Consider the following 27,903-nt stretch of genomic DNA (forward strand, 5'->3'; position numbering starts at 1 on the left):
TAATTTTCAAAGAGTGTTCTCATGCTTATGTTCTCATTGGTATGCTGTTAACAATTCATTGCAGAAGGTTTTTAAAAAATCTAACAGATGAGCAAATATAAGAAAATAAAAATCATTCTATCACATTTTGACATTTGCCTTTTTTGAGCTTTTAAATGTCACCAGAATATACATATGATTGTATAAAACATTTCAATAGTTTAAAGAGTATAAACTGAACACCTGTTTAACCAACCTCCCGGTTCAGAAATAGAACATCGTCAGCACACTTTCTCCACAGTTACATTTCTCTTCTACATCCCCAGAGATCACTTCTGTGTTAGTCACTTCCTTACCTTTTTATTTAAAAATTTTATGTGCATTTATAAGCAGTTTCATTTTTGTTTTGCATATTTTAAGAATTTGATATATAAGAGGAATTATACTATATGTATTTTTTGTGACTTGATTTTCATCATCATTTGTGAGAGTACTCATGTTGATTCGAAGATGTATTTCATTCATTTTTGTTTCTCTATACCAGGAGTCAGCAAACTTCTTTCTGTAAGGAGTCAGTGAATATTTTAGGTTTTTCAAACCATAACATCTCTTGTCAGAACTACTCAGCACTGCCCTGGTCGTGTGAAAGCAGCATTAGATGATACATAAATGAATGGGTGTAGCTGTGTTCCAATAAAATTCTGTTTACAAATACAGGCTGTGAGCTGGATTGGCTGTGGTCTAGTACCCCTGCTCTGTAATATTCTGTTATATGCATGTACTATAACTTATCCATTTTACTGTCAACAGACATTTGGATTTTTTCCATTAAGTGTGTGTATTTAAAACTTTGTACATTTCACTGTTAATATCCTGTAAAATTTACACATAAACAAGCATAGATTTGATGGTACTTTTCTTACCATCATCAAACTTTTGGGCCTGATAGTTCAAGAAAAGGCTTTGTAAATAGCAAGGAACTTCTCAGGGTTCTAAAAATTTTATAATGAGCATCCCCATTTATGAAATATGTATATTGCTGTTTGTCATTTCCTGTCACTTGAAATGTAGCCAGAAGTTTCAAAGATCTTTTTTAGTTTCTTATAGAAAAATATCCTTTGATTTTATATGGTTGGACTGAACAAAATTCACTGTATTTAATACATTTTGCCTCTGTAAAATTCTGTTTTTAAAAGTGTTTTGTACTGTGTATTGAGTTTGATATGCATCTCTCAGGATGACATTAGTCACAAAGAAGTGTTGGCAGTCAGAGTCTTAGGTACTTAAGTTTCCCTTTGGGGCTGCTCCTACCCTCCTAGAGAAGGTGTTTGTGAGATTACAAATAATGAGAGTGCCAGTCAAACTACTGGGAGCTTTTGATTTCACAAGTGCTGACCAAAAAATCGGGCTTGACCAATTTGAGGTATTCAAATTTGAGTGGCCACTGTACTTTGAAGAAACTATTCTGTTGTCTTCTGGATTCATTGTTAGTAATGAAAGATCTGCTGTTCAACTTAGCCCTTTTGGTTCCTAGGTAGTAATCTATTCTTTTTTTTTTTTAACATCTTTATTGGAGTATAATTGCTTTACAATGGTGTGTTAGTTTCTGCTTTATAACAAAGTGAATCAGCTATATGTGTACATATATCCCCATATCTCTTCCCTCTTGCGCCTCCCTCCCACCCTCCCTATCCCACCCCTCTAGGCGGTCCCAGAGCACCGAGCTGATCTCCCTGTGCTATGCGGCTGCTTCCCACTAGCTATTTTACATTTGGTAGTGTATGTATGTCCATGCCACTCTCTCACTTTGTCCCAGCTTACCCTTCCCCCTCCCCGCATCCTCAAGTCCATTCTCTAGTAGGTCTGCGTCTTTATTTCCGTCCTGCCCCTAGGTTAGTAATCTATTCTTTTCTATGGTTTCACTGTTTTCTCTTTGTTGCATTGCAAATCAGGGTGTATCCTAGTGTAGGTTTGTTGTTATTTATCCTGCTTGAGACTTAGTGTACTCCTTTAATCTGAAGACTTAATGTTTTTTCTTCAGCTGTGTTTTTATTTCTGTTATCTTCCCCACTGTTTCTATTCTCCCCTAAAAACTCCTTTTAAACATAGGGAGTTTCTCATTCTGATTCTTTTGTTTAATCCTTCTATTGAGTTTTTATTGTATCAGCTATTGTTTTCTCTTTCATCTATTTTGAGTTTTTACTCGGCTCTTTGTCATTCTTGCTTTATTGGTGTTAAAGGTCTTGTCAGTTTGTTCTGTTTGCTCTCTTTCTCTCTGGTGTGGGAATTCTCTCATTTTGGGGAGCAGGTGGGGCTCTGGAGGTTGTCTCTAGTGGGACTGAACAAACAAGCTCATGTTTTGGATTGTATAACTTTCTCTGAATGCATCTTTTGTGAGAGTTTGTGGAGGTTGTGGACACCTCCCCATGGGGCAGTTTCACATTTGCATTTTCCTGGCTTCCAGCTCTATGCAGGGAGCCCAGTTCTAGCTCCCTGCTTTCCATACCTGGGGCTGAAGCCTCAGCTTCCAACATTGTTTGTTGGCTGTTGAATACTCAGCCCCCAAATCCCGTATCCAGTTCTGTGCTCCTGCGTATCTTCATGAGTTCTGGCATAGTTTCTGGCACCTAGAGATATCACCCATTCTGGCTTTTGAGCTTGGCTGTATTTTTGTTTTGTTTTTTAAAGTATATTATCTGTATTTCCCTGTGTTTGGGGAGTGGAGGGGGGTTGGTTGGTATTATCTGACCAGAATACATCAGAAGTTTGCAGAGTTAGTGGAACTCCTGAAAATTATCTGTGAAATATTGGACTTTCATCAGTTCCTTTAGAGTGGTTTAGAACCATTGCTTTATGTTGACCTAAAATCTCAACTTCATAACAATTTATATAGAGTTGGTACAGTTATTTCTGTGCATGACAACTCTTAGAAAACCCTAAGAAGGCTCTTCAAATGGTATTACTTATATCATTCATGGTACCCAGGTCTCTCTTCTGTTTGGCCTGACAGTTTTCTTTAATTGTGGTGTGTGAAGGTGGAATTCTGAATTTTACTCATCCATTCAGTATACTTGTATTTGGTGTAATGTAGAATCCATAAGCTCTTTTAGCAGTTTTGATCCACATTTGAAATCCACTGAAGTTCAAGTAGAAGGTGAATATATTGGATCAGTACAGTAGTAACTTATTAAAAAGAAAACCAAATGGGTAGGAATTGTGGAGGTAGGAATTTGAAACCCAGCAGGAACCAAAGCAGCTTCCTCTATTCTTTTTTCTTCTAAGTTTTGTAGTCTTTAATCTCTGTGCCTTTGCCTCCTCATTAGCTATGTCTACAGTCTGGCTTTCTCTTTTCTCCTTGCACATGGCTGTCCTAACCTGGCTGTGCATGAGTCCACAGGCTGAATAAAGTCTCTTCAAATAAGAGGATCTGTTTGGCTTAATGGATTTGGTATCTACGTTTGATGCAATTGCTGTATGTGGAGTTGGGAGTGGGGTCAGATGGTGAAAGGTCTGGAGGCAGGCTTTCTTAGAAAGACTTGGGACTGGGAGGATTATGCACTCTTGGTAGAGAAATTGTAACAGGCTAAGGTCAGAGCCTTTAGCAGCCAGTGAACTTTTCCTCCAAAAGGATATTGCTCCATTTAATTGACACACTTCTAGAATGTGGTTAGGCCACTTACCTCTATCATAAAACATTTTTGTTCCTGTTCTATAAAGATACCGAAAGAATGATGCTCACTGAAATTTGGATTTATTTACCATCTCTGGCCTGTAATAGTTCCCTTACTGGCTGTTTTCTCAAATCCCTTTGGTTCCTTGTGAGCACATCTTTCTCTGGAAAGCTGCCCTGTTCTAACACATTGAAGAGACTCATAATCCAGGTCAGAGGCTCAGAGTTTCATGAAGTTCTTTTCTTCCCTTTTTGCCATTGGGACATTCTTACTCTTTTGACATTTGGTGTTGTGTAATAGACAGTTGAATAGTGTCCACTGGTAGAGAATAGTACGCATGTATAGATCATTCTGTGGTGAATGCTGTGTTAAATATGATCACTAGGGCTTCAAGAATGTCTTGTTAAGCCCAGGGAAACGCTGGTTGCTAGGCTTCCTGAAACCTGTAAAATAGGGGAAGCAGCTGATTCTTCACTGCATTTGCTTTTTTAGCTCTGATGAAACCCAGTTCTTATTAGTTTTGGTTTCTGGGGTTTTATCAGAAAACACCGTGTTTCTTAAAAGGACATTTTCAGTCTTGGGAAGTATGGAAAGGGCACTTTTCCTGTATGCGTTGGTTCACTGACTCATTTCTGTTTTGTAGGGACAAGCTGTGGGGCGTCTGTGTCTCCATCCTGGCACTCCTGCCTCGAGTGCTCAGGTTGATGCTACAGAGCCTGCGGGTGAGCAGAGCTGGACCTGAGGAGCTGCCTGTGGTGGGCCAGATGCTTCGCCTGCTGCTGCAGCACGCACCCCTCAGGACTCACATGTTGACCAATGCCATCTTGGTGCAGCAGGTCATCAAGAATATCACAGTAAGAAGCATGAAACAAGGGCTTTGTACTGTTCATACTAGATTCATGGGCATGGAGGTGCTCTGGGAGGCCAGCGTTTCTGTGTGTTGACGGACTCCTGGAATTAAGCCCAGTGTGGTGATTTCTTAGGGCTTCCCCTGCCGTCTAGTAACTGACTGTCACTTAACCAGCGGGGTGACTTTGATTGCAGAATCAGTACTAAAAACCGTAAAATACTCAAACTGAATTAAGGTGGCAGGCAGCTTAGTTGGAAAAAGTACAGGCATCAGAGTCACTCCTACCTGTTTTGTGATACAGATTCTATTGCTTAACTGTGATAATTTGGCAAGTTGTGTGGGGTTGTTTTTTTTTTTTTTTAACCTATCTGAGCTTTGTTTTCCTAGCTGTAGAAATGGGAATAATAGCAACATTGTTGGGTTTTGTTGACCATTAAATGAGATCGTCCAAGTAAGGTTTATACTGTAACTGATAGTTACTAAGCACCCAACAAATGTTAGCTGTCATTAAGGAAATTGAGCAGGAATAAACTAAGGCCTATTTCTAGTCACTTAGTTCACTGGAGAGGCGGAAGAAGTTGGAAGTTGCAGGCTTCAGCTTTGTCTAATGGTTGGTTCTCTGTGTTCACCTGGGGTGGGCAGTTCTGTTTATTAAGGATTCCCTTGGTGTTTTTGGTTTGGGAGAGTTAAAGTGAGGTTTTTTGTATAGGCCTTTGATTGGAGGGGGTTATTAATTGGTATATGTAATAATACTTCAGAGTAATAGAGCTTATACCTACATATAACAAAAGATGTATTCTGAATTTTCTCAGTAATGGAAGAGGATGTAGAAGGGAAGAAAAGTTAAGAACTTGGATCATTCCGAGGTTGGAGAATCAGCCAGTCTCTATAAGAATGACAAATTGAGACCTGTTGAATCATTATTCTCAGTGAATGTTATGAGATTCTACAATGCGAAGGGGCGGAAGTGCAGAGTGTAGGGGTGGTTAATGGTGAAATTTCATTAGTCCCTAGCAAATGTGGGAGGGAAGAGACCCAACAAGAAACTGGTAGCACTTAATACTTGAGGATGAAACTAGGAATTTTAACTACCTGTGGTAATAATACCTGATTAATAGGTTCCTTTTTTCAGTGAGATTTCATTTGATAATTTATAGATGAGGATACTATCGCAAGGACTGTTTGAGATCTTGTTTGGGTGGGGGAAAAAACCATCAGGAAGCAGTTTTGGTACAACTCTCATATTACTCTTGTTTTTCTCTGCAGACATTGAAGAGTGGAGGTGTTCAGGAGCAGTGGCTTACAGACTTACATTATTGCTTCAATGTGTACATCACTGGGCATCCCCAGGGACCCAGCATGTTGAGTACAGTGTATTGAAAAGGCACTGTGGCACCTCTGTTTGAAATTGTTTATTCACATCTAATTTTGAAGAGACTGATGTAATAAATGTTTGTCATTAAAGCTGAACTTTTAAAGAAGTTGTTTATGAACCTTCCTTTGCACTGAAATAGGAAAATAATGCTTGGGAGTTCCCATTGATGCACAGGCTGGCTTCCTGGACTAGCATGTGATATGTGGTAACGGGTATTCTGTATTTCATAGCTAAGTATATATAAAATACAAAGCGATAATATGGTACCTTCTATTGTATAGTAAGAAATAAGCTCAGTCTTTGTGGTCCCATCTAGGCAAACTTTATTCTTTTTGTTCTCAGCCCCAGTTCATTCAGACAGCAACAAACTAAACTAGTTTTTGGTTTGGTTTTGTTTGGGAGTGGTTGCTTCTCACTCTGGAGTTGTGTTTCCAGAGGATTTCTAGCAAGATTTCAAAACAGTGCTCCCATTTGTTGTGGATTTTCCTGTACCTAAATGGTCCTTGGTCTGAGCTGGGTAACTCTTACGAAGTGGTTTTCTACTAGTGATCCATTGTAAGAGTTCTTAATTTTTGTTATAATCATTTTCATAAAAATGAAGTAATTTAGTTAGCCAACTGTAAAAAATCCAGATAATTAAATAACACTTCATTGCTTCCAATCTCTTACTGTCAGGACAGGGGTGGCAGTAATCTTAAAATGCAAGCAGTTCTAGAAATATTTGTGAGCCTAATATGCCATTGTTTCTGCCTGTCTACATTCCTAGTAGCTTTGCCCTTAAAAAATGTGAATAAGCCCACAATCACTGGATTTTATTTAAACCATGTGTTCTTAGAGAGCTAGAATGCATAGTTAGCATAGTTTCCCATGCCAAAGGAACAGCATTTTGACAAGGTTGCTCACCTCTGCAGGTCAAGCAGAAAATACACGTGGAAGGTTAAGGCCTGAATTGGCACCCCGTGCATGAGTGCCTGGTCTGTAGACCTTCCTGACTGAGGCCTTGGTGCTGTGATACTGCTGGTGCTCAGCAGAAGGAACGCCATTCACAGGACGTGGCAGCAGCCTGTGGTCTTCAGAGGCTGACACGGCAACTGTAAAATGTAAGCAATCAACAGTATACCTATTACAGTCTTACAGTGTCTAACAGCAAAACACTGGGTAAAAATTAAAACTGATGATGTTGGAATAACAGGATGTGGTGTCTGTAATGAAGTCCATTGCATTAGCTTCCAGAAAAGTAGTGAACTGAAGGCATCTGCTGTGGGACAGGCTCTTCCCCATCTCATTTAGGTTCTTCACTGGAGCCAACAAACCAGGCTTGCACCAGTTGAGGAGAAATCCCAACCCAGCAGCGTCTTTAGTGCTCACTTCCTTAGTTTTACTTAGACTTAACTTATTAGAAATACTCTATTCCAGCCGTCCTCACGGACATGTAGGCACACGGGCAGTTTTGCACAGGTATAGTTTACCCTGGTCCTTGCAGCACTGGCTAAGAATTTACAAAACAGTGCTGTGTAACAGCAGAAAGAAAACACATTTCTCTCGGTTGTTACCACATTTTCAGGCTAATAAGCCTTCAGGCATGGATATTAAAGTTTTCCCAAAGTGTAAACGCTAATCAGAGAATTCTGCACTAGCTATTAGAACCGCCCCCTCCGGGCACAGTCTTCCTCCATAGGCAGTCGAAGCTTTGTTTTGTTTCTTGATGGGTTAGCTGATTGCAGGTTATAAGAAAAATTCTTTGATCTTCCACTGTTCTCAAGGAGGTGTATACACTGCAAGTTGCTCACTGTTAAAAACAAATACCAGATATTCAGATTATTATTATTGCTACTATTATTATTATTTTTGGCCATGCCGTGCGGCATGCAGGATTTAGTTCCCCGACCAGGGATCGAACCTGCGCCCCCTGCATTGGGAGCGTGGAGTCTTAACCACTGGACCGCCAGGGAAGTCCCGATATTCAGATTATTAATTTTAATGCTGAAGGACAGAGTTGATTGGTGGGGAGGAAGAAGGGTTTAGGTTGGATTATCTATGGGGCTGAATAAGGTGATGGCTAGTTTATTGTAGAGACAGGAGGACGTCAGCCCTCCATTTTCCATCCTCTCAAAGATACCTGACATCTTTAAGGAATAACCCTGACTATGAGGGGGCAGCTGCTTGAGGAGGTAGGACTGGAACTTAGGTCTTCAGTCTGCCTGGAATAACTGGTATGATATTGCTTTCTCTGTGCATCTCTGTAACATAACACAAACATATCTATCATTTAACTTTCCCTGTGCCACATACTTGGCTATAGTCCATTCTAGAAAATAGGCTCCTTTGAAAACTATTCAGGTGATAGAATAATAGGCATATCAAACAAAGTGGATTTTTTTTTTAGGCCTTTTTATGACTTTGAAATCACAGAGTTACAGGATGCTACAGTTGAAAAATTTTAGTGGTGAGCTCAACCCTCTCTCTCACTTAACAAATGAGGATACTGAGCCCCCGACCAGTTAAGAGAACTTGCCGAAGCCGTACTGCTGGATGTCGCTCCTAAGTGGAGCAAAGAAGCAAACATGAAAGGTGGGTAGTTTTTAAAAAGTTACAAAAATATGTCTTTTTCTCATCTGGTTTTATTACTGTTACTTCAATAAAGTTAAAGTGAACTGTTTGGGAACTCTGGTGTGTTTGTGGCTGCCTTTGTTGTATCAAGTCTTGAGCTGTCATCTGCATACCCCTCTGCAGGTGGGCAGGAATATTCTGCGTTCATACAGGGGGTACCGTTTTTAGTAATCACTTAAGCCATGGTTATTCCATTCGTTGGAATGGAATTTTTTTTTTAGAGGAAATTCTTTTATTTTTAACAAGAAGGGCCCCCAGATTTAGGACATTGGTATATATATGCTCTCTGGTCATGACTGTGCTGCTGTTCTCTGTGGGTGTGGGTGGTTTGCAGGTGGGTGTAGAAGACTGAGGAGAATGTGATTGTTTGCCTCCTGGATGCAGGTAGAGAAACAGTCCAAGGAGTTTGTTACTGTGCTCTAACCAGCTCACTTTCTGCTCCTTGTTTTAAGAGGTAAAGGCACTCCCCAAATTGAAGGGGTTAGGAGCCACAATCTTCACTCAAATATATGAGCACCTACAATGTGCCAAACAATGTACTAAAGCTAAGTAGAACAGTGAGCAAAATCCAAAGATCCTTAACCTCATGGAATTCTCAAAGCAAAAATTTCTATTCACGGTAAAGACTAAAATGAGTGGTTTGTCCTTCTTGGTTCCATTTGCCATCTGTGATTCTGCATTGCAGAAACCTACTTACATGTATGTCCAAGTCATGCCCATTTCATGGAAATTTATAGACTGTATTCTGTATAAAACACAGGCTGCAGCTAACTAGCTAGGAGCTCTGGTGACCATCAGCCTTATTCACAGGTTAATGGTTAATGTGGGTAAGTGGGCCTCATAAAACCTTTGTCCCCCAAGCTTAGGTTTAGGAAAAGATTCTCTTTGGTCCTCATCTGTTTTCAAGCCAGTGTAGGACAAACAAGCTGATAGTTTATATGACGTCCTAAGAAACCATTATTTCTTTTATTTATTCTGTCCTTTAACTGTGAGTCCTTTAACTAAAAACCTTTATGCCACTAATCACCTTCATTTTTAAAGATTTGATAGTCCTGGACTTTTGAGACAAAGTAAAAAATGCTCTGATTATCTCATTTTAATATCTGATTATCTAAATGCTACTACTTAAGTAGTTTTATCTGACAATGTGTTTTTGAAACTATTCTTTAATTCACTCAAGTGTAACTAGAGGTTTGTTTTGTTTTAAACCTAGAACCATGGGCCTGATTCCTTTGAAAGTCTCTAACTGCCCCTGATTAGCCTGTCTATATTACATGAGTTGCCCAACTCTTATTAAAGCTTTGGCAGTAATTACTGTCCCCCCACCTCTTGGTTTTTCCCCCCATCAAAAATAAATGAATGTTAAAGTTCACGCTGACAGTCATTGTTCACCTTCCCAGCTGTGCTCTGTTCCTGCAGGATGACTGTGGATCAGGGACTGGGGGGAGTGTGTTGCCATAGCCACCCATGAGAAACACTGGACCTGGCATTAACTGCTGACAGCACTGAACTTATCACCCAAATTTAATTCTGGCATGAATGAAGGGGCCCTGAGTAAAACAGTCTTGTCGTGTGGCTAAAAAGAAAGTTCCTGAGCTGCTCCTGTATGAGTGGAAGTGTGCACAGTTGAGCCTGAGCTGGACATGCTATTAAATATTAAAATATTAAATGCCTCCTTAGGGGGCCCTAAAAGGCAAAAGTCAGAATCTATGGTCAAGGGACTCCTTCCCATCTTTGGGAAGGAGCTGGAGGATCTTAATGTGAAACCAAAACAGAGCAAGAACTCCCAAGGTATTACTTTGAAGAATGACAGTATTTGTGTTTCCCCCTCCTGTATGTGAACAAGTATGTAAAAGTGATCAGTAATAGGTGCCACTTATTGCTTCTGCTGGAGGTAATGTTATTACGCTTTCGCTTGCAAAAATAACTTGCCTCTTATGGAGAAGAGATGTTTATTATAGTGGTAATTCCATGAAAGGGGGATGAAGAACACATGTAATCCTGAAATCAAATGACTCTTGGAACCCCTGGCAGTCTGTTCTAATGTCTTCCACCTTTGGGGATGAAACAAAAAAGGGAACTGTTTCCCCACATGGTCTCCCCACTCTGCTTTGCCCATGCAGTGGCTGCCTTACCTGAGTTGAGACCCAGCACAGAATGGGCTTTTGAAGATCTTGTGGGCTGATGTACTTTTCCTTCTTGAGAACCTGAAATCAACCAACAATGATCATCTATTTCTGACCAATGACAACTGTGGCCTGACCAAGTTCTGAATTCTTTACTGAGGTGAAGGCTTGAGCTTGCAGGTGTCTGCCAAGATAGATTAGGCATGGTGTGGAAAAACTACATAGGCCTGTCCAGGTCAAGTCTGCAGATTTTGCTGCCAGGGCCACAGATCTGTTTGTAAGCGTGCCCTGACTTAACTTTTTTTCCACTGGGGAGCTAGCCAGTCCTGTTCTCTGAGTTTATTTGGATGGGCACTTTGCAGAGCTGAAAGTGTTTCAGTATGCAGCAGTTCATCTGCTAAACAAGTATGTACTGTAGGGCTTGGATCTGGGGTATTCCCACAGACAGGCAACTCTGTACTATCTAAGCGTAGGGAAGTCAGTGTGAGGCAGGCAGGCTCTGCCTGGGCCTGGAGTCCTCTAAATGGAGAATTTTAGGAAAAACAGGCAGCAGCCTAGAGCGGTTGCTGTGGTGAGGCTTTCAGTCATGAAGCCCAGCAGACAATCTCTTGGCTGTAAGGCTTTCTCGGGTGAGATACCAGAATACCTCATGAAACCAATTCTGACCCAGAATTGCTGGAAGGGAGGCACTAATTATGATGAGAATTCTGTTGGTGCCTGGAAGTTTAATAAAGTTCCTACCTGAATGGAGGTTTGCCCAATGTAACTAAATCCTGTTTTCAAATTCTGATGTGACACACTCTGGGGGTGCTTGTTGTAAACTACAAAGTACCCAGAAGGACAGTTACCGTAGATCTGCTTGAGCACTGAGTGCCTGGTGGGCTTGGTGCCTGAGCTGCCCTTGGGTGGACTCTTGGTGGTCCTGCTTACTGCCATGGCCTTTGGGGGTTTCAGTTCCAGTTCCTTCCTCCAGACCTGGAGGATCAAAGCCATGTACTCTCGGTTCCATCTGTCCATATCTCTGGTTCCAAGCTGCTTTATGTGCAGAAGGTGGGACAGGTGCTTCCTGAGCTGGTAGCTGGTGGGGTCAGAGGAGGGGAGAGACTTTAAGATCACAATATTGAGAAAACCAATGTTCCTTAAAGTTCCTAGAAGCTATAGGAAGAGTAGTTGCTGAACTCTTGGGAGATTCAGTCAAGCTCCCGTTCCTAATTTCACTGGCAGTATGTTGAATGTTGAATTCTGTCTTTGTCCATCAGTACTTCCTAAACTAGGAATCAATCAGATGGGTCCTTGCCCTCAAAGTGGGACAGGCCAATGTGTAAATAAATGCAGTATGAGAAGTACTATGTGAGAGCAAAGAGCTAGATGGCTGATATTTGTGCTGGGTTTTAAGGGATGAGTAGGAGCTTGCTAGGCAGGGAAGGGCATTTTAAGTAGCAGAACTGGCATGAGCAGAGGTAGATGCATTTGTGCAGGAATGTTAAAGTGAGATGTGTGTGAAGCATTATGTATTTGGTAAGGGAAGGAGGCTGGGAGGCTGGGCTACATTGTGGAAGCTGTGTCAGGGGAGTTGAGTCATAGCCCAGCCCATGGCTGAGTGTACCTCCTACCTGGCCCCTACCTGATCAGGAAGGCTGGCCAGACCACCTGGAAGCTGCGTAGCCCGTCCAGCAGTGCTCAGGAAGGGTGTACGGTAGGCAGAGCCGATCATCCACAGAATAAAGCCAATAGCACTGTTCAGCCAGGAAACTCGGGGAGCAGGCCAGTTTGAATCAAGACCACAAAGAGGCTCGCCACCTTTGGAACCAGTTGCCCCCACTCTGCCTGGGCAGGAAAAGTAATTCATAGCCCCAGCCATTGCTGAATACAGCCTTCAGCCTGTCCAACCAGGGAAGCTCACCAGAGCACACAAGAAGCTTTGTAGCCCACCCATCAACCTTTCTTAACGTAGCACTTGAAGAGAGCACAGCCCGTGGCTCCCCCACTCCACCCCAGAATAGAGCTAGTGGCTGTGTCTGGCCAGGGAATTCAGTGCACAGTCTTTTACCCAGTTTGGGTCCCTGAACAATGAGCTGTGCAGGCCCTGGGCCTGTCCTACTGTCCCACCAGAGCAAGGAAACTAAATCATACCCCTGCCTACTGCTGAGTGTAGTGCCCAGTCCTGGCTGTCTAAGTAAGCCTGATCAGAGAGCCCGGGCAACTGCGGAGCCCATCCTGTAGCCTCACTTGAGGAGGGAACCAAACCAACAGTCCTGTCCAACTGTTCGCAGTCAGCAGTGGCAGCACCCTCCTCCTCCCACCCCCTGCTCCACAACCTCAGAGTTTGGGCAGTGGCCCTGCCCCCAAAGAGACAGCAAGCCCCACCTGCTCAGATACATTACCAGCAGACACATCCAGAAACCCAAACTGAGCTGACTGTTGAAGAGTTCAGTTTGCTCTCTGCCAAAGCAAACCTGGAAGAGGAGCCTGCTTATTCAAATGCACAGATGCCAACATAAGGAATCAAGGATACAAAAAAATGAAAAAACGAAACAGGTAAACATGACACCAAAGGAAACTTTAAAAAGCTCTGAAAACTGACCTTACAGAAATGGAGATCTGTGAACTGTCAGACAAAGAATTCAGAATTCTCTTAAACAAGTTTAGTTGTCTGTGTGATCTTATAGTTCACTAAACAAAATTAGACAAACAATGCATAAACAAAATGAGAAAAAGTTCTAAAAAATAAAAACTATCAAAAAAAAAAGCCATATCCTGGAGCTGAAAAATAAAATGCCTGAACTGAAGAAATCAATAGCTTCAAAGGCACACTTAACCATGCAGAAGAAAGAATCAGTGACCTAGAAGACAGGACATTTGAAATTATCCAGTCAGAGAAGGCAATAAGAAAAAAAGAAGTGAAAAAAGCCTATGGGAGACGTATGGGACACAAAAGAAACAGTATCTGCATTATGGGAATTCCAGAAGGAGAAGAGAAAGGGACAGAAAGTATATTTAAAGCAATAATGGCTGCAAACGTCCCAAACCTGAGAAGAGAAATAGACATCCAGACCCATGAGGCTCAAAGGACCTCAAATAGGTTGAACCAGAGTAGGGCTACACTGAGACACATTATAATTATTAAAAGTCAAAGACAAAAATAATTTTGCAAACAGAAAATAGAGAAGTTACATACAAGTGAACTCCCATAAGACTATAAACAGATTTCTTGTCAGGAACTTTTCAGGAAAGAATGGGATGACAGGTTCAAAACATTGAAAGAGGGCTTCCCTGGTGGTGCAGTGGTTGAGAGTCCGCCCGCCAATGCAGGGGACGTGGGTTCGTGCCCCGGTCTGGGAAGATTCCACATGCTGCAGAGCGGCTGGGCCCATGAGCCATGGCCACTGAGCCTGTGCGTCCGGAGCCTGTGCTCCACAACGGGAGAGGCTACAAAAGTGAGAGGCCTGCGTACTGCAAAAACAAAACAAAACAAAACATTGAAAGAAAAAGACTATCAACCGAGAATACTATACCCAACAAAGTTATCTTTCAGAAATTAAGGAGAGATAAATACTTTCCCAAATAAGAGCTGAGGGAGTTCATCACCACCACACCTGCCTTACAAAAAATGCTAAAGGGAGTAAAGTAAAAGGACATTAATCATCTTAAGGCAGTGTAAAACTCACAGGTAATAGTAAACATATAGTCAAAGTTAGATTCTGTAATACGGTAATGGTGGTGCATAATTAACATACAACTCTAGTTTAAAAGTAAAAAAAAAGGTAGTAAAAATAACCATAACAACAGTAAGTTTTATTGGATATGCAATATAAGAAATATTTATGTAAACTGTAACATAAATAATCTAAAATGTGAAGAGGGAGAAGTATAATATTTAGCAGTGCTATTGAAGATAAGTTAACAGTTTAAAATAGGGTGTTATTTTAAGATATTTTAAGATACTTTATGTAAGCTTCATGGTAACCACAAGGGAAAAACCTGTACTAATTACACCAAAGAACATGATAAAGAAGTCAAAGCAGACTGATACCAAAAGGCATCAAAACACACAGAAAAGATAGCAGGATAAGAAATGAGAAACAATGGATCAACAGAACAGCCAGAAGACAATTAACAAATTGCAATAGTAAGTCCTTACCTACCAATAATTACTTTAAACATAAATAGATTAATTCCTCCAATCAAGACAGAATGGCTGAATGGATTAAAAAAAAACAAAAAACAAGATCCAATGATACATTATATTCAAGAGACTCATTTTAGCTTTAAACACCCACACACACAGTGAAGAAATGAGGACATTTCAAGCAAATGGTAACCAAAAAACACACCCAAAAACAAAAAAAGCAGGGGTAACTATAATTATATCAGACAAAACAGACTTTAAAAATGTTATAAAGAGGGCTTCCCTGGTGGCGCAGTGGTTGAGAGTCCGCCTGCCGATGCAGGGGACACGGGTTCGTGCCCCGGTCCGGGAAGATCCCACATGCCGTGGAGCAGCTGGGCCCATGAGCCATGGCTGCTGAGCCTGCGCGTCCGGAGCCTGTGCTCCACAACGGGAGAGGCCACAACAGTGAGAGGCCCGCGTACCGCATTAAAAAAAAAAAATGTTATAAAGAAACAAAGAAGGTCATTACATAATGATAAAGGGGTCAATCCATCCGGAAGATATAACAATTGTAAATATTTATGCACCCAACATCAGAGCACCTAAATATACAAAGCAAAACTACCAAAGCTAACAGAAGAAATAAACAGTAATAGCTAGGGACTTTAATACCCTACACTCAGCAATGGATAAATCACTCAAAGGGTCAAAGAGGAAACTGGATTTGAACACTATAGACCAAATGGACATAACAGACATATAGAGAATAGTTATCCAACAATCAGAAAAAACATTCTTCAAGCGCACATGGAACATTTTCTAGGATAAATCATGTGTTAGGCCACAAAACAAGTCTTAGCAAATTCAAGAAGATTGAAATCATACCAAATATCTTCTCTGATCATAATGGTATGAAATTAGAAATCAATAATAGGAGGGAAATTGGAAGACTCCTAAATACATGGAAATTAAACACTCTCCTGAACAACCAGTGGATCAAAGAAGAAACTGAAAGGGAAACTTAAAAGGTATCTTGAGACAAATTGCAAATAGAAACTCTACATACTAAAACTTATGAGATGCAACAAATGTAATTTTAAGAGGGAAGTTCATAGCAATAAATGCCTACATTAAGAAATAAGAAAGATCTCAAATAAACAGTCTAACTGTATGCCTTAAGGAACTAGAACAAGAACAAACTGAGCCCAGAGTTAGAAGGAAGGAAATAATAAAGATTAGAGCAGAAATAAATGACATAGAGAACAGGAAAACAATAGAAAGGATTTAAAAAGCTAAGTTGGTTCTTTTTTTTTTTTTTTTTGCGGTACGCGGGCCTCTCACTGTTGTGGCCTCTCCTGTTGCGGAGCACAGGCTCCAGACGCGCAGGCTCAGCGGCCATGGCTCACAGGCCCAGCCGCTCTGCGGCATGTGGGATCTTCCCGGACTGGGGCACGAACCCGTGTCCCCTGCATCGGCAGGCAGACTCTCAACCACTGCACCACCAGGGAAGCCCTAAGTTGGTTCTTTGAAAAGGTAAACCAAATTGGCAATTAGCCAAGAAGGGAAAACCAAGAAGGGAAAAAAAGGATTCAAAGCAACAAAATCATAAATGGAAAAGGAAACACTGCAACTGATACCACAGAAATACAAAGGATCATAAGAGGCTACTGTAAACAACTATATACCAACAAACTAGACAACCTAAAAGAAATGGAGAAATTCTTAGAAACAACCAACCTACCATGACTGAATCAGGAAGAAATAAAATATCTGAACAGACCAATAAAGAGTAAGAAGATTGAATTTGTAATCAAAAATCTCCTAATGAAGAAAAGTCCAGGACCAGATGGCTTCACTGATGAATTTTACTAAACATTCAAAGAAGAATGTCAATCCTTCAAATTCTTCAAAAAATTTGAAGAGGAGGGAACAATCCCAAACTCACTTCATGAGACTACATTACCCTGACACCAAAGCTAGAAAAAAATTCCACTACAAGAAAAGTATAGGCCAATATCCCTGATGAATACAGATGCAAAATTTCTCAATAAAATACTAGCAAACCAAATTCAGCAGCAAATTAAAAGGATCATTCCCCATGGTCAAGCAGGATTTATTCCTGGAATGCAAGGATGGTTCAACATACGCACATAAATCGATGTGATATATCATATTAATAGAATGAAAGAAACCATATGATCATCTCAAAAGACACAGAAAAAGCATTTGACAAAATCCAACATGTGTTCATGATAAAAACCCTTAACAAATTCAGTATAGAAGGAACATACCTCAACATAATAAAAGGCATATATGACAAGCCCACAGCTAACATCATACTCAATGGGGTAAGGTTGAAAGTGTTTCCTCTTAAGATCAGGAATAAGGCAAGGGTGCCTACACTCACCACTCCTTTTCAACAAAATACTACGAGTCCTAGCCAGAGCAATCAAGCAAGAAAAACAAAAAAGGAATCAGAATGGGAAACGAAGAATTAAAATTGTCTTCATTTGCAGATGACATGATTTTATATATAGAAAATCCTCAATACTTCACAAAACTGTTAGATCTAATCAACAACTTCAGTACAGGTGCAGGATACAAAATTAATATACAAAATCAGTAGTGTTTCTATACATTAAGAGTGATGTGAAAAATAAATAAAAGAATTCCATTTACAGTAGCATCAAAAACAATAAAATACTTAGGAGTAAGTTTAACCAAGGAGGTGAAAAAATCTCTACCCTGAAAACTACAAGACATTGATGAAAGAAACTGAAGAAAATACAAATAGGGCTTCCCTGGTGGTGCAGCGGTTGAGAGTCTGCCTGCCAATGCAGGGGACACGGGTTCGTGCCTCGGTCCGGGAAGATCCCACATGCTGCGGAGCGGTTAGGCCCGTGAGCCATGGTCGCTGAGCCTGCGCGTCTGGAGCCTGTGCTCCACAACAGGAGAGGCCACAACAGTGAGAGGCCCGCGTACCGCAAAAAAAAAAAAAAAAAAAGAAAATGCAAATAAATGGAAGGGTATTCCGTGTTCATGGATTGGAAGAATTAATATTGTTAAAATATCTATGCTACCCAAAGCCATTTATAGATTCAATCCCTATCAAGATTCCAATGGCTTTTAAAAAAATAAACAGAATTAGAGGGACTTCCCTGGTGTTCCAGTGCTTAAGACTCCACGCTCCTAATGCAGGAGGCCCGGGTTTGATCCCTGATCAGGGAACTAGATCCCACATGCCGCAACTAAGAGTTTGCATTCCGCAACTAAAAGATACCTCATGCCGCAACTAAAGATCCCGCATGCTGCAACTAAAGATCCTGCACGCCGCAACCAAGACGTGGCACAGCCAAATAAATAAATAAATAATAAATATGGGAAAAAAAACAAGTAGAATAATACCAAAATTTATATAGAAACACAAAAGACCTTGAATAGCCAAAGCAATCCTGAGAAAGAATAAAGCATCACACTTCCTGATTTCAAGCTACACTATAAACCTATAGTAATCAAAACAGTATAAATGGAATAAAAATAGACACATAGACCAACAGGACAGAATTTAGAGCCCAGAAATAAACCCATATATAAATAGTCAACTAATATTTGACAAGGGAGCCAAGAATACTCAATGGAGAAAAGACAGTCTCTTCAGTAAATGGTACTGGGAAAATTAAATATTCACATGTGAAAGGATGAAACTAGAACCCTATTTTACACCACTCACAGAAATTAACTCAAAGTGGATTAAAGACTTAAATAAAAGACCAGAAACCACAAAACTCCTCGAAGAAAACACAGGAAAAAGTTCCGTAACGTGGGTCTTTGCAGTGATTTCCTAGATACAACACTTAAAGCATAAGCAACAAAATAAAAAATAAGTGGGACTACATCAAACTAAAAAGCTTCTGCACAGCAAAAGAAATGATCAACAGAATAAAAAAGGCAACCTACAAATACAAAAAAAAAAATTTGCAAACCATGTATATGATAAGAGGATAATATCCAAAGTATATAAAGAAGTCATACAACTAGATAGCAAATAATAATAATAATAATCATCCAATGTGCAAGGAACCTGAATAGAAATTTTCCCAAGATATAAAGATGGCCAACAGGTATATAAAAAGGTGTTCAACATCACTAATCATCAAGGAAATGCAAATCAAAATCACAGTGAGAGGGACTTCCCTGGTGGCGCAGTGGTTAAGAATCTGCTTGCCAATGCAGGGGACACAGGTTTGATCCCTGGTCCAGGAAAATCCCACATGCTGTGGAGCAACTAAGCCTGTGCACCACAACTGCTGAGCACGCACACCACAGCTTCTGAAGCCCGTGTGCCTAGAGCCCGGGTTCCACAAGAGAAGCCACAGCACTGAGAAGCCCGCGCACCACAACGAAGAGTAGCCCCTGCTCACTGCAACTAGAGAAAGCCTCCGTGCAGCATGAAGACCCAACGCAGCCAAAAATAAAAATAAATCTATAAAAAAACCCACAATGAGATATCACATCCATTAGAACAGTTGTCATCAAAAAGACAAGAGAAAAGTGCTGGTGAGAATGTGGAGAAAACGGGACCCTCCTGCACTGTTAGTGAGAATGTAAATTGGTGCAGCCACTATGGAGGTTCCTCAAAAAATTAAAAATAGAGCTACCATATGATCCAGCAATCCCACTACAGGGTGTATATCTGAAGGAAATGAAGAGACATCTGCACCCCTATGTTCATAGTAGTAGTATTTACAATAGCCAGAACATGGAAACAACCTAAGTGTCCACTGATGGATGAACAAATAAAGAAGTTGTGGAATATATATATATATATATATATACACACACACACACATTAGATTATTATATATATTATATATACACACAGTAGAATATTATTCAGCCTAAAATAAGAAGGAAATCCTGCCATTTGCAACAACATGGATGAACCTTGAGGGCATTATGCTAAGTGAAATAAATCAGAGAAAGACAACTACTGTATTATTTCACTTACACGTGAAATCTTCAAAAACAAAAACAAAAAAACCCAAACTCATAGAAAAGGAAATCAGATTTGTGGTTATTAGAGGAGGGGAATTGGATGAAAGTGATCAAAGGTGCAAATTTCCAGTTGTAAGACAAATAAGTACCGGGGATGTAACGTACAGCATGATGACTGTAGCTAACACTGCTTTATGGTATATATGAAAGCTGTTAAAGAGTAAATCTTAAGAGTTCTCATCACAAGGAAGAAAATCCTTTTTATCTGTGTGAGATGACGGATGTTAACTAAACTTATTGTGGTAATCATTTCACAGTATATGTAAATCCATGCTGTCACCTTAAACTTATACAGCGCCATATGTCAATTCTATCACAATAAAAATCGGGGGGAAAAGCGAACAGCTAGAGTTAGGAGAGGCCAACATTCCAAATCAGTGCTGTCTGGTCCAACAGCCAAATACTGCTGAGGACTTGGTGGGGATGATCAGGGGGTTTTAAGAATAGTGACAAATGTAAGAGCTGAATTTTACTAAGATCAGTGTGTTGGAGGGCAGAGCCTGGGGCGGGAGAGAGGGGAGGGGCACCAGGATGATGGCTATATTTACCTCTAGTGCTTTTCGCATGGTGTTTATCCCATGTGCACTCCCAAACCTCTTATTGAGCACAGATGTTTCGGAGCCTCCTAAGGAAAGCTGCACCAGTGTTCAGGATCCATGGCTGATTAACTACTGGTGAGCCTACAGGGTGCAGAGAGCAGCAGGCCCTGTGCCTGATGTTACAATACACCAACCGGGACATAAGCTTCTTCCCAAATGCTCGAAGCTCCTTGCAGTGCTTGGGGCAGCCCCTCCCTCCTGCCCTAAAGGCTGATTTCAGTCGAACTACATCCTTCTTCCTTTCTTTCCCTGGGGCGTGACAAACCGTGGCACCCCTTTACTAGAACATGTACCACATTTCCAAAAAGCCAAGTGTAGAGAGAAGCGAGAGTTAACAGGACAATACCGCTCTGCAGTCAGTTCTTCCACACCCCCGCTCTGTGGGCAGAGGACTTGTCAGGAAGCCTGGGTGTTGGCTGAAGCTCTAACAGCTCCGGCTTTCGGGGGGGCACAGCTGCCACCTCATCGACTCTGGAATGGAGACCGAGGCTGTGTCTCATGGTCCTAGTGGTCAGTCACAGCCTCTGTTCTCCCCTTCTCAGGGAGAACGTGCGCGCCTGGTTTGCTGAGAATCCGAGCACACCCAATCATCCCTTTCAGCCCGGGGCGCAGGGCGCTTGTTATGGTCTAGCCTAACCTTGTTTATTCACCTCAGAACATGCTGGAGAGGACCCGATGGGAACTGCCTTACACAGCAACTCCTCTTCACCACAGCAACTTTCCAGCCCAGCCTAGCTTGTCCAGTATCCAGTTTCAACCTTTAAAATAGTCAAGTCTTGACTGGTAATAAAACTCAGACGCTTAGACAAAGCTTCATTTTCTCTGGGCCCCAGGTTCAATCTGCTCACCCCATCCTGTGCGTTTTCCAGTCAGCCTGCCTCTCCGCCGCCCCCGGGCACGTCTCCTGTGATGGCGGCCTGCATTTATGGGAGGTCGTGTGCCAAGCCCCGTTCCCAACTCCAGCCCTCGGTGCCCCTGAGGTTTGCTGTCGGACACCACACACTGTCCCCGGACAGCACTTAGGGCTCCTGTGCTTCAAATGGAAGACATATATGGCCATAGCGGAATCAATAAAAGGATTTTTACTGTCACCAGACACAGGACTTGCCACGGTGTGCAACTTCCCAGAAACCCTTTGGGAGTCGATGTCCCGGGACTCGGAATTGCACAGTGGTGCAGCCAGAGGGGGCCTGTGTAATTGCCTCCCCAGATAGGTGCACAGACTATGAGTCCACTGTTCTTGGGGGGAATGACTGAAGGCTCATTTGCTGCTATGGACACTTACTGACAGGACCTGTCAGCTGCTGACTCTTCAAAGGAGTCAAAGGACAGTGTGATGGGGAGGCACTGCAGCTGGGGAGCAGCTGTGGGGCCTGACGTGGCAAACCTTGTGGGCTTGTTTGGACCCCAGGTGTCAGCTGAAATACTTCACAAAAAGTTCCTCTGGGATGGTAGCCAGTGCATGTCCCGGCAGAACGCCCCAAGGAGGGGGAGCAGGGACTCTTCCCATCTGTGGCTTCAGAGGCTGACGGTCTCAGCTGCAGGCCAGCGCTGGCTCTGGAGCCTGAGGTTGATGAACCTATCTGTGCTTCAGTTTCCTCACTCACGGAATGGGGAGAAGAACAGTAATCCCAGTATCTCTCACAGGGTGACTGAGGATTTTAAATGAGTTAATACACGTAAAACTGCTTAGAACAGTGTCCGGCCCAAGTGCCTGATGAATTCAACTACCAGTATTAGTAACAGTGCTAACAACAACATCCCCCATAACAACATTACCTTGATGCATGAGAGACCATCCAGGCAGCCTGTCCTCCAGCCTGTCCTGAGGTGCAGAGTGCAAGGTCGGCCTCCGCCTCCATTATTTTGACCACAGCAGACACTACCTTTACTGAGAATGTAAGGGAAAGGCCCCTGGACTCAAGTCAGAAAGAACTTCGAGTGCTGGGTCTGACCATCAGGACAGGTCTTTTTTCCTGAGACCATTGCTTGTCTGAAAAACAGGGACGCTGATCCCTATCGTGACGGCTTCCTGGCGATGGTTGGGAGAGCAAAGGGGTCAGGCGTGAGACGACTTTGTAAACAGCCACGAGCCTGAACAGATGTGAAGACGCACTATAGCGAAGGCCGTGCAGGTCGCCCGGCTCTGGGTTAGGAGGCTTTGGCATGACAGTCCCTGAGGCCTCTCCCTGGACCTCACAAGCCGCTCAGCTCTCCCTCTGCCAACAGCAGGGTTTCTTCGGCCCTTTTATCTCCTGACAGAGGCACACCTGCACTCGTAGTGATCTGCTTGCTTTGTTCCCCGGTAAAACTCCCTCTCTCTGGAGATGGAGACCACATGACCCCCACCTGGGGCCGACGGTCCGGCCCTCCCCTGGGCGTGGTCATCACTGAAAGGCCTAATCTGGATGGAGGCCCTCCTGGGGCCTGCAGTGTGAAGGAGACTGTGAGATATGTGAAAACTTGTAGCACAGCACTCTTCCAGTCCTCCCAGAATTACCCCCTGAGGGTGTTCACCTCAGGGTTTCGGTAAGCCTCCTCCACCACTCCCAGCTCCTACCCCACATTCTGAGCTTGACTGAGGCTCACACAGGTTTTTGTGATAAATTTCAGTCACTTAATCCACTGTATCTAATTCCTGTGTAGTAAAGAAGGAAGATAAAATACCTTAAATGTGTAGTGCTTTAGAATTTACAAAGCACACGTTATCTCATTCTAGCAACCTGTCACGTGAACAGGACGGGTGTGGCAATTGTTAAATCCCATTTTACAGAGGAGGAAACTGAGGGTCAGGGAGGCTGAGTGATTTGCTCAAGGTCAGATAACCTCTTCGAGCTTCACCTGAAACTTAGGCTTCATGGTTTTTCATTTACACCAGGCTATCCTGGGTACTTTCCTATCTTTCTGGGTAAAAACACCTTCCAAATAGCTTACCCAATATAAATTACTAAGATATACCCATGTGTGACTCTCATGGGTTGGCTCAATAAAATTGGCCTTGTCATGCCAGCACATGGAATTCACTAGAAAGTATCACAGAGCACAGGGGGTATCACATCAGGGGGATTAGGACAGACACAGAGCCAAAAAGATGCGGTGGCATCCCATCTTCCTACCTTCTCCAGGCCCGCTGGATGACCGCTGCTGCCTTGTTCTTTTTGCGAAACAGCTCTTTCCTGCTTCTTTCTCTCTGGATTATCTGCAGCCGCAGCTCTACGGGGAGAAGGTCAATATTCACACTCTGCCCAGAGAGGGGACCAGGTGCTGGATCAGTCTCCTTAGATAGCTGAGTGTCCTCCAACAGGGCGGATGTACCCAGCTTCCTGACTCCTGACCTCAACACCTCTGTGCTCGATGGCAAATCTGAGTGGGTCCCTCCTGCGAGCTTGTCCTGCATCACTGTGTTTCTTGGCATCCGGTGGTGGAGAGGACTGTGCCCAGCATGGACGGCCTCCCCCTTGGCACTGCCAGGCCGGCTGGACCCAGCCGGGGAGCGCCTCCCTCCTCTGAGCTCCTGGCTGCGCCTTTTCTGGGAGGCACATTTGGCCTTGGGTGCTGCATCCTGCCGCCGGCTGGGCTTCCAGTGGCCGTCCTGCTGTGGAAGGCTTGCAGCTGCCCAACTGGGGTCCTCTCCTTCCTCAGCAGGCCCAGACGCCCTGACACAGGAGGGCTGCTTCAAGGAGCCTTTCCCCTTGTCACACTGCTTCTCGCCAACTGTCTCACCTCTGGACTTCTCGACAGAGGAGGCTCCTGGACGCCTGTTTCCATCACTGCCTTCGCTGGGGCTGAAGTGGACACAGGCAGATCGGCCTTTAGAATGTTCTCTGGATGTTTCTTGGGGAGACAAGGAAGAAGGGGAAGAATCTTTATTGTCCAAAACTTGCATAGTAGGGCAGTTCTGCTCACTGTTCACAAAAAAAAAAAAAAAAGAAATTCAGACTTGTCCTCTTGTATCACCGTGATAGTGCTGATTACGATTAGGAAAAAATTGTTTAACTTCTATTTCTAGCAACAGTAGGTTAGATAACCTGAAAGCCTTCCCCTACAATACCTAGAAATGGGACTTCCCCGGTGGTCCAGTGGTTAAGACCCTGCGTTCCCAATGCAGGGGGCCCGAGTTCAATCCGTGGTCAGGGAACTAGATCCCACATGCCGCAACTAAAAGATCCCGCATGCCGCCACTAAGACCCGGTTCAGCCAAATAAATATTAAAAAAAAAAAGACCTATTCCCTGGTGGCGCAGCAGTTTAGAATCCACCTGCCAATGCAAGGGACACAGGTTCGATCCCTTGTCCAGGAAGATCCCACATGCCACGGAGCAACTAAGCCCGTGCGCCACAACTACTGAGTCTGCACGCCTAGAGCCCATGCTCTGCAACAAGAGAAGCCACTGCAATGAAAAGCCCATGCACCGCAAGTAAGAGTAGCCCCTGCTCACCGCAACTAGAGAAAGCCCATGCGCAGCAAGGAAGACCCAATGCAGCCAAAAATAAAATAAAATTAAAAAAAAGATATTATAAAAAAGTACCTAGAAATGCAGACTAAAATATTTATAATAAACATTACTTTAAAAGCACCACAGTGCCTTCAAGAAAATAAAGGAAATTCCTGGGGGCCAAAAACAAAGGGAAAACTGAGAACCCAAGTGATAAGCTTGTGAGCTGATTCAGCGATTGTCGGGCAAGCAGTAGCGGTGAAGTGGGGCAACGGCTGGTCTTATTAAATAACTGGTTGTTTTAACATCCAGATAAGAACAGAAAATGAGCCTTGCAGGCAGAAAGTTAACTGGAAACAGGACCCTGCATGAAGCCAGGACTCTTGAGGTGGTAGACCCTTGGGAAATGATGGTCCCGATAAAGTATCTTCCCAGAACTGGAAGATGACAAGGAAATTTGTCTCAGCTTAGGTTCAGGATGGGGTAAAGAGTCATGCATGAGAATTTGAAACCAAAGTGCTGTGCCTCACATGGGTTTGGTATTCATTTAATCTCAACCCATAGGAAAAATTAATATAAAAACTAGTCTCAGGGGCTTTCCTGGTGGCGCAGTGGTTGAGAGTCCGCCTGCCGATGCAGGGGACGCGGGTTTGTGCCCCGGTCCGGGAGGATCCCACATACCGCGGAGCAGCTGGGCCCATGAGCCATGGCCGCTGAGCCTGTGCATCCGGAGCCTGTGCTCTGCAACGAGAGAGGCCACAACAGTGAGAGGCCCATGTACCGCAAAAAAAAAAAAACCAAAAAAATACTAGTCTCAGGATGGCGGTATCGCAGGGTGCCTCTTAGAAGCAAACACAGTATTGCTTTAGGATAGCATGACCTCAACTCAGGCTGCACAGAGGGGACCTCCTGAAAATAACTTCACAATCCCAAATTACAAAATACACAAGGAAACAATCTACCATGAGGAACAGTTAATAGAGAAAATAGGAAGATTAGATCAACAAGAATTTTAGCTAATAGGACAGTGTGTATGCACACTCACACACATGCACTCATTAAACACATAAAAGAAATTTAGAATTTGAGAAAAGAATATATATATATTTAAAATAACTAGATACAACATATAAAATAAAAATTTTAGTCTCAATGTGAAAAACAGTGAAGGAACTTCTGCTTTCATAATGGCAGGATTGAAGCATACTCACCCAAAAGGACAATAGAAAAGTTAAACAAAATATTACAAACTACCTGTTTGAAGGCATCAAAGAGCTAACAAGGCAGAAAAAAATATGGGGCCAAGATCCAAGTGAATCAGGCAACCAGGAGATGAGCACGGCATTTGGGGCCACACATCCCTAGGGAAATGAGACTCCTTGAGGTTTGGAGGACAAAACTTCGAGTCCAGATCCTGCCAAGAAGCGTTGTTTTGGACTGGGACTCTGGAAGGCTATGTCTTAGGAAAAAGGGTCCACTGGCCATGGATTGACGTTGCAGGGACTGAAGCCCAGCTCTATATCATCTCAGTTTTGGAAACTGGATTAAGGTGAACTTGGATTGTTCTTGCTCCTGAATGCCTGAGAGAAGCCAATGTAAATCCTCCCTGGAGGAATTAATATCATGCTAGGCTTCTAGTTATTTCTCTAATTTTTTATATTCAGTGATCCAGTCCTTAGTGAAAAATATACAGGGAGATGAGACAAGACAAAATTGAGAGAGGGAGGGAGAGAGAATAGACAATGAAACAGACACACATTGTGTTTTCAGAAACAGACTTTAAAATAACTATTCTTAGGTGCAAACGAGTATATAAACTATACTACTCTTCATGTAAGAAACAAGAGGATATAAGAAAATATACTTGTACCTGGGACTTCCCTGGTCGCGCAGTGGTTAAGGCTCTGCGCTCCCAATGCAGGGGGCCTGGGTTCCATCCCTGGTCCAGGAACTAGATCCCACATGCATGCCACAGCTAAGAAGCCCACATGCCACAACTAAGGAGCCCGCCTGCTACAACTAAGACCTGACTCAACCAAATTAAAAAAAAAAAAATCAAACAAACAAAAAAAACTGGTATGGTTTAAAAAAAAGAAAGAATGTATTTGTATCTTCTCATTTGTACAAAAGAAATATAGAAAGGATAATCTAGCAACTGAAGAGATTGGATCCTTATGGGGATGGAGTGGGAAAGGGAAAGAAAGAAGAGGGAAATGGAAACTGAGTAGTAGGATGAGGAGGGAGCAACACTTCTCTGAGTAAACCTTTCTGTGTAGCTCTGACTCTTATAACCGTTATAATGTTTCACACACACCAAAACAAAACAAAATTAAAAACCAATTAATTAAAACAAGATACCACTACACATCTACTAGAATGGTGAAAATCAAAAACACTGACACCACCAAATGCTGATGTGGGTGACAAGCAACAGGAACTCTCATTCATTGCTGGTGGAACGCAGAATGGTGCAGCCACTTTGGAAGACTGTTTGGCAGTGTCTTATGAAACTGAGCATGTTCTTACCATACAATCCAGCAATCTTGCTCTTTGGTATTTCCCCAAACAAATTAAAACCTTATGTCCACCCAACATCCTGCATATGGATGTTTATAGTAGCTTTATTCATAATTGTGCAAACTTGGAGCAACCAAGATGTCCTTCAGTAGGTGAACAGATAAACTGTGGTACATCAGACAATGGAATTTTATTTTTTTTGGCTGCATCGTATGGCATGTGGGATCTTAGTTCCCCCACCAAGGATCGAACCCCAGCCCCCTGCAGTGGAAGCACAGAGTCTTAACCACTGGACCACCAGAGAAGTCCCCAGACAATGGAATATTATTCAGCAATAAAAAGAAATAAAAGAAAATGAGCTAAAAGTGAAATGTGTACCAAAAAGAAATAAGCTACCAAGCCATGCAGAATATTATTAAGTGAAATATTACTTTACTTGCATGAATATTACTAATACATATTATTAAGTGAAGGAGGCCACTCTGAAAAGGCCATATACTATATAATTCCAACTATATCACCTTCTGGAAAAAGGCAAAACTATGGAGATCCTAAATGGCTCAGTGGTTACCAGG

At 42.5% G+C, this 27,903-nt stretch overlaps 2 protein-coding genes across 11 annotated transcripts in view; one reads left to right on the forward strand and one right to left on the reverse strand.

Annotated features, from left to right (window-relative positions):
- The window catches only part of TEX10 (testis expressed 10), a 56,003-nt gene extending 50,022 nt beyond the window's left edge, over positions 1–5,981 (forward strand). For all 3 annotated transcript variants that reach the window (XR_009541534.1, XM_060154735.1, XM_060154736.1), the window contains 2 exons: positions 4,294–4,504; positions 5,767–5,981. Coding sequence is in view for 2 of the 3 variants with exons in the window: in XM_060154735.1 (XP_060010718.1) it covers positions 4,294–4,504; positions 5,767–5,880 (325 nt within the window). In the remaining variant the exon portion in view is untranslated. The remainder of the gene's footprint in view (positions 1–4,293; positions 4,505–5,766) is intronic.
- Positions 5,982–6,671: 690 nt separating this feature from the next.
- Positions 6,672–27,903, reverse strand: part of INVS (inversin) — a 142,797-nt gene continuing 121,565 nt past the window's right edge. For 4 of the 8 annotated variants that reach the window (XM_060154730.1, XM_060154731.1, XM_060154726.1 and 1 more), the window contains 4 exons: positions 23,493–24,210; positions 11,460–11,689; positions 10,621–10,692; positions 6,672–7,664 (listed from right to left, as the gene is read on the reverse strand). In XM_060154730.1, coding sequence (XP_060010713.1) covers positions 7,516–7,664; positions 10,621–10,692; positions 11,460–11,689; positions 23,493–24,210 — 1,169 coding nt within the window. In that variant the 3' untranslated portion in view covers positions 6,672–7,515. Of the gene's footprint in view, positions 7,665–10,373; positions 10,540–10,620; positions 10,693–11,459; positions 11,690–23,492; positions 24,211–27,903 lie in introns of those variants that run through there. The other 4 variants (XM_060154733.1, XM_060154732.1, XM_060154727.1 and 1 more) reach the window with 4 other exon arrangements.

This window comes from Lagenorhynchus albirostris, chromosome 7 (assembly GCF_949774975.1).
Source record: "Lagenorhynchus albirostris chromosome 7, mLagAlb1.1, whole genome shotgun sequence".
Taxonomy (NCBI): Eukaryota; Metazoa; Chordata; class Mammalia; order Artiodactyla; family Delphinidae; genus Lagenorhynchus; species Lagenorhynchus albirostris.